The sequence below is a fragment of the Mustelus asterias genome, chromosome 9 (assembly GCF_964213995.1).
Source record: "Mustelus asterias chromosome 9, sMusAst1.hap1.1, whole genome shotgun sequence".
Taxonomy (NCBI): domain Eukaryota; kingdom Metazoa; phylum Chordata; class Chondrichthyes; order Carcharhiniformes; family Triakidae; genus Mustelus; species Mustelus asterias.
In genome coordinates this window covers 497,845-510,659 of record NC_135809.1, presented here as the reverse complement: position 1 = coordinate 510,659, position 12,815 = coordinate 497,845, and the positions used below count along the sequence as shown (strand labels likewise).

The window sequence follows — 12,815 nt, the reverse complement described above, 5'->3', positions numbered from 1 at the left end:
AAGTCATTAAACGGGTTTCAAAATGGCCCTAGAGTAAATTAATAATGATAAATTTGTTTAAAACATTGGTTAGGCGATCATTGCCATTGTCTTTACCTCCTATAAACTTTGTAACTTTATTATCAACACCATCTCCCTCCCTGGGCATCTGTTGCTACAGACCTCATTCATCCATTCCTTCTTCACCTCTAGATTCTTCTAATAGTAACACTTTCTGAACTAGCCTCCCATCCTTTACTCTCCATAAAGCTTTAGCTCACTGAAAATTGCCCATATTCCATCCTTGCCTGCCACTTCCCCATTGCCCCTGCCCTTGCTAACTTGCCTCAGTCCCTGGTTCCCCCAACACCACAAATTTGGATTTCTGAAGTTTGAATCTTTCATAGCCTTAGCCCTCCTTATCTCTCACTTTCTCCAGCCCTGCAGTCCGTCACCCTGAACTCTCTATTCTTCAGTCTCTGGAGATCTATAAACCATTCTCCACACCCATTCATTCAGCCCACCATTTGTGGCAGTGCCTTTAGTTGTCCAGATTCTGCTCTGTGATTTTCTCCTTAAACCCCGCTGCCTTCCACCTTCATACGTCACCCCCCCCCACCCCCGGGGACGATCGGTCACACCCCCTCTCCCCCCCCTCCCTCAAAGGGGATGATCGGTCACACTCCCTCCCCTCCCACCACCAGAGGATGATACGTCTCTTCTCTTCTCCCCCCCCCCCCCCCCCAAACGATGGTCTGTGTCAGAGAGCCGCTCTCTCTGCTTTTTTCTTTCGCGCCCGGGCGCGCTGCTTCAGATTTTTTCCGATCGTTCCGGCAGCGCTAAGCCCCGCCCACAGCGCGAATCGGACCGGAGCTGGCAAAACGCGCATGGGCGTGCTGGATAGAGGATTCCGGGCTCGGATCCGTATTACGCCCGGATCCCGCCCTTAGAATCTGAATGGTGAAATTCCCCCCTTAGTCTTATTAAATTGAGTGATCTTCATTGTCATTACTTCCTGGCAACTGTTATGGTCCCAGTTGATGTTATTACTGGGCGGGAAGGTCCCAGAATGGAATCCTGGCTCAACAGATTGTAACTTTTAGATTTCTTTAGAAAATGTGGATGACCAGAGTCACAAGATTGCCAATGAGCTTTTATTAATAAAACAATTATTAAACATTAAAAATTTGACCCTAATAAAATACTCCTTCACAAATGTACACCTATTTTAAGGATAACATAGGGTACGAAATATATCCAGAGCTACAATGTTCTCTGTCAACACACATTCCCTTGAATCCAACAGGCCAACTATGATCAGACAACACCCCACTCTGAAACCCAATAGTAGATGCCACTCTAATCGAACTTCTGTAGATTGCACCTCAAATGTCCCCAGATCATTATTATACCTTAAGCCAACTAGTCTCACTGGACCCTGGCTTCCGCACAAGTTTTCCAAATCCTACCCTCAAAGAATCTTCTTTCCAACAATGATTTAACATAGAAACATTTCTCTCAGCTCTTTCCGGCAAGGATCCATTTCCAGGATTTCAAACTCTCCTTTGTTTTGAATAGCCATGTGCTTTCATGTTTTCACACAAGCTTTCAGGCAATCAACTACTAATTGCTTCACAGGCAAGGTACCACCAACCTTATGATTACTTCAAATATCTCTGGTTTCTCACTAGCTAACTTTACCAGGTTTGCACTTTTCTGCTCTGTCTGTAACTTCAATGGACAGTACCCTGTTTCAATTCCAGTTTCTTTGTTCCTTTAACTTCAGTTTCCTGGAACGTCTCTTTTCATTCCCTGGTTTCTACAACTAACTGCTCTTTAGTTTCTGGACTTGCTTTCTTGCCCATTACTCCATTATTCTGCTTCTGCTTCTGGCAGAACTGAGAGCTGTTCTGTCTCTAGCTTCATAGTTCCAACTGCTGTGGGTTCGTTCAATTAGACTCACAAAATCTTCATTCCCTAAAGATGGCCCCAGGTTACTAAGCAACAGCTCGTTCTTTTATTGAGCTCTTGTTTGCTTTTCACACTGTAAATTCTCTAAGCATGATAGAGAAACAGTTTAAAATCCCCCCATTCAAAGAACAAATAAAATTACAGCACAGGAACAGGCCCTTCGGACCTCCAAACCTGCACCGACCATGCTACCCGACTGAACTAAAACCCCCTACCCTTCCGGAGACCATATCCCTCTATTCCCATCCTATTCATGTACTTGTCAAGAAGCCCCTTAAAAGTCACTACCGTATCCGCTTCCACTACCTCCCCCAGCAACGAGTTCCAGGCACCCACTACTCTCTGTGTAAAAAATCTACCTCGTACATCTCCTTTAAACCTTGCTCCTCTCACCTTAAACCTGTGCCCCCTAGTAATTGACTCTTCCACCCTGGGAAAAAGCTTCTAACTATCCACTCTGTCCATGCCTCTCATCATCTTGTAGACTTCTACCAGGTCTCCCCTCAACCTGCGTCGCTCCAGTGAGAACAAACCAAGTTTCTCCAATCTCTCCTCCTAACTAATGCCCTCCATACCAGGCAACATCCTGGTAAATCTTTTCTGTACCCTCTCCAAAGCCTTCACACCCTTTTGGTAGTGTGGTGACCAGAATTGAACACTATATTCCAAGTGCGGCCTCACGAAGGTTCTATAAAGCTGCAACATGACTTGCCAATTTTTAAACTCAATGCCCCGGCCGATGAAGGCAAGCATGCCGTATGCCTTCTTGACTACCTTCTCCACCTGCATTGCCACTTTCAGTGACCTGTGTACCTGTACACCCAGATCCCTTTGCCTATCAATACTCTTAAGGGTTCTGGCATTTACTGTTTATTTCCTATCTGTATTAGACCTTCCAAAATGGATTACCTCACGTTTGTCCGGATTAAACTCCATCTGCCATCTCTCCGCCCAAGTCTCCAACCGATCTATATCCTGCTGTATCCTCTGATGGTCCTCATCACTATCCGCATATCCACCAATCTTTGTGTCGCCCGCAAACTTACTAATCAATCCAGTTACATTTTCCTCCAAATTGTTTATATATATTACAACCAGCAAAGGCCCCAGCACTGATCCCTGAGGAACGCCACTTGTCACAGCCCTCCATTCAGAAACACACCCTTCCACTGCTACCCTCTGTCTTCTTTGACCGAGCCAGTTTTGTATCCACCTTGCCAGCTCACCTCTGATCTCATGCGACTTCACCTTCTGCACCAGTCTGCCATGAGGGACCTTGTCAAAGGCCTTACTGAAGTCCATGTAGACAACATCTACTGCCCTACTCTCATCAATCATCTTCGTCACTTCCTCGAAAAACTTGATCAAGTTCGTGAGACACGACCTCCCCTTCACAAAACCATGTTGCCTCTCACTAATACATCCACTTATTTCCAAGTGGGAATAAATCCTGTCTCGAAGAATCCTCTCCAATAATTTCCCTACCACTGATGTAAGGCTCACCGGCCTGTAATTACCTGGATTATTCTTGCTACCCTTCTTAAACAAAGGAACAACATTGGCTATTCTCCAATCCTCTGGGACCTCCCCTGTAAGAAGTTTAACAACACCAGGTTAAAGTCCAACAGGTTTATTTGGTAGCAAAAGCCACACAAGCTTTCGGAGCTCTAAGCCCCCAGAGCTCCGAAAGCTTGTGTGGCTTTTGCTACCAAATAAACCTGTTGGACTTTAACCTGGTGTTGTTAAACTTCTTACTGTGTTTACCCCAGTCCAACGCCGGCATCTCCACATCATGACCTCCCCTGTAGCCAGTGAGCATACAAAGATTTCTCTCAAGGCCCCAGCAATTTCCTCCCTTGCCTCTCTCAGTATTCTGGGGTATATCCCATCAGGCCCTGGGGACTTGTCTACCTTACTGTTTCTCAAGAACCCCAATACCACCTCCTTTTTGATCTCAACAGGACTTAAACTATCTGCACACCCTTTCCCAGACTCATCATCCACCAAGTCCTTCTCTTTGGTGAATACTGATGCAAAGTACTCATTTAATACCTCGCCCATTTCCTCTGGCTCCACGCATAGATTCCCTCCCTTGTCCTTGAGTGGGCCAACCCTCTCCCTGGCTACCCTCTTGCTCTTTGTATATGTATAAAAAGCCTTGGGATTTTCCTTAATCCTGCTGGCCATGATAAGAAACTTTGTTTAACATGAAGCTATCTAGAGTTTCACCCTTTCTTACATAGAAATGTTAAGTTAAACTCACTTACATCTATACCTTATTTCTAATGTTCAACAATATAAACATAGATCACTTAAAAAATAACTACCTTTGATTCCTATCACAATGCTTTCTTATTTAATGAAGAAGTCTTAATTCTTGGTTGCTCCACTTGCGCTCACTCCAGGCATTGGCAAGATGTGGGATAGGAGCTGAAACTTTGACACCTCCATGGATTTGGCAGTGATTTATACAAATGCAATACAAGTGTATTGCTGTCCACCGTTGGCGGCTGTGTTTTCAACCTGTGGGCTATAAGTTCCCAGATTCCTGCTGCCTCTGCTTCTCTTTTCTGTCTTCTATTAAGATGCTCCATAAAACATTTTTGACCACCTGCCCTAATACCTCCTTATGCAGCTCAATGTTAAGCTGTGAACACGCATCATGCAGCTTCATAGAATCCCGACAGTGCTTGTTTGATGGACAAGTTGTCTCCCTTCTGAATGATTAGAACAAAGAAGAGGACAGCACAGGAAACAGGCCCTTCGGCCCTCCAAGCCTGTGCCGCTCCTTGGTCCAACTAGACCATTCGTTTGTATCCCTCCATTCCCAGACTGCTCATATGATTATCCAGGTAAGTCTTAAACAATGCCAGCGTGTCTGCCTTCACCACCCTACTTGGCAGCGCATTCCAGACACCCACCACCCTCTGTGTAAAAAACCTCTGATATCTGAGTTGTACCTCGCCCCTCTCACCTTGAGCCCGTGACCCCTCGTAATCGTCACAGACGCTTGGTCACAGAAGACAGAGGGTGGTAGTGGAAGGGTCTTTTTCCGGCTGGATGCCTGTGACTAGTGGTGTTCCGCAGGGCTCTGTATTGGGACCTCTGCTGTTTGTGATTTATATAAACGATCTGGAAGAAGGTGTAACTGGGGTGATCAGTAAGTTTGCGGACGACACGAAAATGGCTGGACTTGCAGATATTGAGGAACTTTGTCAGAGGCTGCAGAAGGATATAGATAGTCTGGAAATTTGGGCAAAGAAATGGCAGATGGAGTTCAATCCAGATAAATGCAAAGTGATGCATTTTGGTAGAACTAACGTAGGGGGGAGCTATACGATAAATGGCAGAACCATAAAGGGTGTAGATACACAGAGGGACCTGGGTGTGCAAGTCCACAGATCCTTGAAGGTGACGTCACAGGTGGAGAAGGTAGTGAATAAGGCATATGGCATGCTTGCCTTTATAGGACGGGGCATAGGGTATAACAGTTGGGGTCTGATGTTGCAGTTGTATAGAAGGTTGGTTCGGCCGCATTTGGAATACTGCGCCCAGTTCTGGTCGCCACACTACCAGAAGGATGTGGAGGCTTTAGAGAGAGTGCAGAGGAGCTTTACCAGGATGTTGCCTGGTATTGAAGGGCTTAGTTATGAGGAGAGATTGGGTAAACTGGGGTTGTTCTCACTAGAAAGACGGAGGATGAGGGGTTACCTAATAGAGGTGTATAAAATTATGAAAGGCATAGATAGGGTGAACGGTGGGAAGCTTTTCCCCAGGTCGGTGGTGACGTTCTCGAGGGGTCATAGGTTCAAGGTGAGGGGGGGGAGGTTTAACACGGATATCAGAAGGACGTATTTTGCACAGAGGGTGGTGGGGGCCTGGAATGCGCTGCCGGGCAAGGTGGTGGAGGCGGACACACTGGGAATGTTTAAGACTTATCTAGATAGCCACATGAACGGAGTGGGAATGGAGTGATACAAAAGAATGGTCTAGTTTGGACCAGGGAGTGGCGCGGGCTTCGAGGGCCGAAGGGCCTGTTCCTGTGCTGTATTGTTCTTTGTTCTTTGAAACACTCTCGCAAAACTCCCAGCCAGGATATTTGTGCCCTTCCAGTTAAGGTGTAACCCATCCTTTCCGTACAGGTGCCATCCTCTCATGAAGACTTCCCAATGATCTATGAATTTGAAACCCTCCCTGTTGCACCAGTCCTTTAGCCATGTGTTCAATTGTAGAATCTCCCTGTTCCTGGCCTCACTAGCACTAGGCACTGGGAGTAGTCCAAAGATTGCTACCCGAGAGGCCTTATTTTTTAGCTAAGCACCCATCTCCCTGAATTGCTCTCGTATGACCCCCCTGCTCTTTCTACCTATGTCATTTTCACCAATGTGTACAATTACATCTGTTTGATTCCCTTCCCTTTTTAATATGCTTCCTACCCTCTCGGAGACATCCAGTACCCTGGCACCAGGGAGGCAGACTACTATCCTGGAGTCTCAATCGCGCCCGCAGAATCGCCTGTCCGTGCCTCTAACCATCGCATCCCCCACCACTATTTCTCTCCTAATCCCCTTCTGGGCCTCTGAGCCTGTCTCTGTGCAGGCGAACTGGTCCTCGTGGCTTACCCCTGGAAGGTCATCCCCCTCCACAGAATCCAAAACAATATCCCTATTTTGGAGGGCAACCACAGGGGATCCCTCCACTGACTGCTCACTCCCTTCCCCTCTCCCATCTGTTTCAGATGTTCCCATTGGTTTCAGGCTCCTCCCTGTCATTAAGGGCAGTGCTGCTGCACTTCAAGGAGAGTTTGAGTGGCTTTGAGATTTTCTTTTTGTCGTCTCCGAGAATGTTGGCCATTTGAGAATGGAGAGAACAGGACCTGATGGTGTTATGGGGCAGTATATTATTGGTGTAGTGCTATTTTGTAACTTTACCAAACCAGAGCGAATTGCACTTGAAAAATAATTTTGTTTGATGCACCTCAGTAGAGGAGCTGGAACGATCTACATGTAGCTTGCTCCCACTTTTTTAAAAAAAAGTGATTTTGATATCTTCCTGCACATCAGTGCAATGCTGTTAATGTTCTACCCTACGTTTTTCTGATTCCTATTTGTAGATGTTTTAATGTCTTGCATCACAGCTATGAACTTCATGGGATTACCCTGAGCAGCCAATATTCTTCCTGTATGATATTCTGGTACAGTAGTGAGATAGAGTTTTGATTTCCAATGCTTCCAAGTTAAACATCCTGGAGTTGGAAAACATAACTTGGGAATTTGAGCATAAACGGTGATACAGTGCTGGGTAAATACAATGCATTTACTGTATTGTGGAGGTGAAACATTTAAAGTTAACAAAAATAGCTATAAATATAATGCGATATTTCAATTAAAATCAGTGTGCTTATTTTACAACTTTTGAGAATTCAATTTCATTTTCTGCAATAACAAATCAAAGAATACTGCAGACATTTACTGCATGCTCAATCGCAGTATGTAATTGGGAAAACCTTCTGAAAAAAGCCTTTTCTCTTGCCCCCATCATCTCCCGCCCCCCCCCAAATCTAGACAGGTGAAGATTCTCAGACAGAAGTGGTATCTGAGGAAAACAAAAGTCTCATTTGGACTCTGCTGAAACAAGTTCGCCCAGGAATGGATCTCTCTAAAGTTGTGTTACCCACATTTATCCTGGAGCCTCGGTCATTCCTAGACAAGTTGTCAGACTATTACTATCATGCAGACTTTCTATCACAGTGAGTACAGTATGTTTACTTACATTTTTGTTTCTTCCTCCCCTATGCCTTCAATTGCTTCCATCACTCTTCCCAATTCCCTCTGACCCATTCCCCTTCACCCTTGAACCAGGTGGACTTACCCTTTTTTTCTGCTTCAGACCTCCTCAAATATTCTTGCGATAATTACCATTTTCCTTTCAGAAATAACATGAAGAGTGACAGATGTGTTTTATTTTTGGGACATTAAAGGAATCAAGGGATTATAGAGATATATAGCAAAGTGAAGTTGAGCTAGAAAATCAGTAATAATCTGACAGAGTGTCAGAGGAGGCACTAGGGGTTGAAAGGCCTACTCCTCCCATTTCTTAGAATCATAGAATCCCTATGGTGCAGAAGGAGGCCATTCAGCCCATTGAGCCTGTACTGACAACAATCCCACCCAGGCCCCCTCCCCGCAACTCCACGTATTTACCCTGCTAATCCCCCTAACACTGAGGGACAATTTACCATGGCCAATCTACCTAACCCGCACAGCTTTGGAGGGTGGGAGGAAACCAGAGAACCTGGAGGAAACCCACGCAGACTCGGGGAGAATATACAAATTCCATACAGTAACCCGAGACCAGAATTGAACCCAGGTCCCTGGCGCTGTGAGGCAGCAGTGCTAACCACTGTGCCACCGTGCTGCCTTATATTCTTAGAAGGCACATCTTTTAAGTTGAGGATCTTGTGATTTCCAGCAGGCCTTTGGAAACCTGCCTAGGATTTTTGTTTCCTTTGCAGTTCCATCGTCCGTCTGGATGAATGCGCTGGGGGTAATTGTAAAGTTCAAACAACCTGAGGTTGGCCAAGGAGGTACTCCTGGACTTAACTGTACATCTCGATTGCTGAACATTCAGAGAGCCTTCTCCATCTTTTAGAGGAATGTCTGCATTAAAACTGAAAAATCCCTTTCTGATTGGAAATAGTGTAGCAGTAACCAGAGCTTGACTTTTTAGTTCTAACAGTTTCCTTCCGATCTGGGCTGAAGTGATGAGAATCTGAGATATCTTAAGAATGGCAACAGCAAGAAAAAAAAGTTCATTTTTTTGTCTAAACTTTCCTTAACCAGATTTGGCTTGCATCAAGTATAAGCGTTTTATTTCTCTCAGAGCTGCAGCAGAGGAAAACCCTTACAGTCGTTTGAAGAAAGTTACGAGATGGTATTTGTCCGGCTTCTACAAAAAACCAAAGGTTTGTGTTCATATGCTAATTTCCTTTAGTATCTTTAAAGAAAAGCTCTTTCTTATTAAATCTGTCCCCTATTCCTAAAGTCATAGATATATTATAAAAATAAATAAACAATGTTCAAAGTAACTCAAAAAAAGAGAAAGTGTGTTCATTCATTTCCTGCCATTCATATCTTCATGACACACTACAACACTTTATACAAATGGACTTCTTTAAGGCGTGCAATTATTATACAGACAAACATGGCAGGCTGTTTACACAAAGCGTGGCCCACAGTCCCAGTCATTCATTCAGATTAATTAAGCAACAATTCATTTTAAATTTTCTGTTAAAATTCTTGGCTTTATTCATGATTTTGGTTTCCTTTGGCTGTAAAACATTGATTTTAGTCAAAATAATGTTTTTATTTTCACACAAAGGGCTTGAAGAAACCATACAATCCAATTATTGGTGAAACATTCCGGTGTATGTGGATTCACCCAAAAGCAAACAGCAGGACATTTTATATTGCTGAACAGGTATAAGGAAGAAAGTCAATCATCAGGAACTGGCTGCTGTCTCTGGCTCACTATTGGATTAATAGTGTTTAATGGCTATTTTTAAAATGATTTGTAATCTGTTTGTTGTTACTCTTTGAGAATGGCGATATCAGTTTTTACAATCTTTGCAATACATTTTTGGTGTCCTGTGCTTATCACCGTTGCCTGTTATACAAAGTATAATTCTTTAGTGGAGGAGTTGTAGTTTAACTTTAAAAAGTCACATTTCCCTATTGTTATTGTGAAATGTCAGTTGTGTGCTTCTGGGAATATTTTAACAAATTAAAATGTTGATTGATGCTGGAGTGTATTTGCTCCTTACTGAATTGTCTTATCCTAATAGGTGTCTCATCATCCTCCTGTCTCTGCATTCTATGTCAGTAATAGAAAAGATGGATTTTGTGTCACTGGCAGCATCTTGGCCAAATCAAAATTTTATGGTGAGTTTTTTTTGTTTTAACTTACATTATGTTAACTTTAACGTTCTATCCCTGGAATCATTCTTGTGAATCTCCTTTTTTTATTCATCTGTGGGACATGAGCGTCACTGCCAGCATTTATTGCCCATCCCTAGTTGAGAGCCGCTCTCGAGTCACATGGAGGCCAGACCGGGTAAGGACGGCAGATTTCTTTCCCTAAAGGACATTAGTGAACCAGATGGGTTTTTACGACAATTGACAATAGTTTCATGGTCATCAGTAGATTCTTGATTCCAGATTTGTTTTATTGAATTCAAATTCCACCATCTGCCGTGGCGGGATTCGAATCCGGGTTCCCAGAACATTGGCTGAGTTTATGGATTAATAGTCTAACGATAATACCACTAGGCCATCATCTCCTCTGTACTTTCTCCAATGCCTTCACATCCTTCCTCAAGTATGGCGCCCACAACTGGACGCAGTCTCCAAATGAGGCCGAACTAGTGTCTTATACAAGTTCAACATTACCATAGACACCACATCAACACATTGGAGTGCATCTGCTTCAATGCAAGGAGCGTAATGGGTAAGACAGACGAACTTAGGGCCTTAATGCTTACGCGGAATTTGGATGTGGTTGCGGTGACAGAGACATGGTTAAAAGGTCAGGACTGGCAGCTGAATATTCCGGGGTACAAGTGTTTTAGGCGAGAAAGAGGAGGGGCTAGAAAAGGTGGGGGAGTAGCGGTATTAGTTAAGGAGCATATTACAGCAATGCAGAGGGTGGACAATTTAGAGGGGTCATGTAATGAGTCGCTGTGGGTGGAGCTCAGAAACAGGAAAGCTGCAATCACTATGCTGGGGGTATACTACAGGTCACCCAACAGCCCACAGGAAGTGGAGGAATGGATATGTCAGGAGATTCTGGATATGTGCAGAAAAAATAGGGTTGTTGTAATGGGAGACTTCAATTTCCCTGGTATAGACTGGAAAGTGCTTAGGGCTGGGGGTCTGGACGGGGAGGAATTTGTAAAATGCGTACTGGAAGGTTCTTTGGAACAGTATGTAGATAGCCCAACTAGAGAGGGGGCTATACTGGATCTAGTTCTGGGAAATGAGCCCGGTCAGGTCGTCAAAGCTTCGGTAGGGGAACATGTGGCAAATAGTGACTGAAGTCGGTAAAAATACCTCTGAGGCTGGTCTGAGTCAAAATAGAGTATGCTTTATTCTCACAAGCTTGTGGGACAACTTGACCCCTTGAAAGCAAAAGCCAAAGTTCTCTCTGAACACAAGAAACGTGGACCTTTATACATCAGGGTTCCCAATACAAGTCATGAAGCAAAGTCCAGTTAACAGTCCTTGATCATAAATTATAGTTCCTTTAACAGCTTCTGATACACTCTGGTTTATGGTTAGAGACTATCTGGTATCCTTGGGTCATAAAGCACAATTCTCCTGGTAGTTGTAGTCAAGATGCCACCTCTGGTCCCCCTGCTCTTCCCGTGGCCTTTCCTTTGAAGTGACTGTGTGCGATTGCAGCTGTCCCAGTGGGAATCCTCCTTCAAACGGCCATTCTCGCACTCCACCATTTGGTAGCTGCTTCCTTTGTTTAAATAGAACATAGAACATTACAGCGCAGTACAGGCCCTTCGGCCCTCAATGTTGCGCCGACCAGTGGAACCAATCTAAAGCCCCTCTAATCTACACTATTCCAATATCATCCATATGTTTATCCAAAAACCATTTGAATGCTCTTAATGTTGACGAGTCCACTACTGCTGCAGGCAGGGCATTCCACGCCCTTACTACTCTCTGAGTAAAGAACCTACCTCTAACGTCTGTCCTATATCTCTCACCCCTCAATTTAAAGCTATGTCCCGTCGTGCTAGCCAACACCATCTGAGGAAAAAGGCTCTCACTATCCACCCATCTAATCCTCTGATCATCTTGTATGCCTCTATTAAGTCACCTCTTAACCACCTCTCTAATGAAAACAACCTCAAGCCCCTCAGCCTTTCCTCATACGATTTTCCCACCATACCAGGCAACATCCTGGTAAATCTCCTCTGCACCCTTTCCAACACTTCCACATCTTTCCTATAATACGGCGACCAGAACTGTATGCAATACTCCAAATGCGGCCGCACCAGAGTTTTGTACAGTTGCAGCATGACCTCCTGGCTCCGAAACTCAATCCCTCCGCCAATAAAAGCTAACACACCGTACGCCTTCTTAACCCTATCAACCTGGGTGCCAACTTTCATGGATCTATGCACATGGACACCCAGATCCCTCTGTTCATCCACACTACCAAGTATCCTACCATTAGCCCAGTACTCTGAATTCCTGTTACTCCTTCCAAAGTGAATCACCTCACACTTTTCCGCATTAAACTCCATTTGCCACCTCTCAACCCAGCTCTGCAGCCTATCTATGTCCCTCTGTAACCTGCCACTTCCCTCTGCACTGTCCACAACTCCACCGACTTTAGTGTCATCCGCAAATTTCCTAATCCATCCTTCCACGCCCTCATCCAGGTCATTAATAAAAATGACAAACAGCAGTGGCCCCAAAACAGATCCCTGCGGCACACCACTAGTAACTGAACTCCAGGATGAATATTTCCCATCAACCACCACCCTTTGTTTTCTTACAGCGAGCCAATTCTTGATCCAAACCACTAAATCACCCTCAATCCCATGTGTCCGTATTTTCTGCAAAAGCTTACAATGGGGAACCTGATCAAATGCTTTGCTGAAATCCATATACACCACATCAACCGCTTTACCCTCATCCACCTCTTTGGTCACCTTCTCAAAGAAGTCAATAAGGTTTGTGAGGCACAACCTACCCTTCACAAAACCGTGCTGACTATCCCTAATCAAATTATTCCTTTCTAGGTGATTGTAAATCCTATCTCTTATATTCCTTTCCAATACTTTGCCC

General features: G+C 44.4%; 1 protein-coding gene across 3 annotated transcripts in view; it reads left to right on the top strand.

Annotated features, from left to right (window-relative positions):
- Window positions 1-12,815, top strand: part of osbpl8 (oxysterol binding protein-like 8) — a 314,521-nt gene that overhangs the window by 237,014 nt on the left and 64,692 nt on the right. For all 3 annotated transcript variants that reach the window (XM_078219490.1, XM_078219489.1, XM_078219491.1), the window contains 4 exons: window positions 7,515-7,699; window positions 8,833-8,914; window positions 9,331-9,429; window positions 9,794-9,890. In XM_078219490.1, the coding sequence (XP_078075616.1) occupies window positions 7,515-7,699; window positions 8,833-8,914; window positions 9,331-9,429; window positions 9,794-9,890 (463 nt within the window). The remainder of the gene's footprint in view (window positions 1-7,514; window positions 7,700-8,832; window positions 8,915-9,330; window positions 9,430-9,793; window positions 9,891-12,815) is intronic.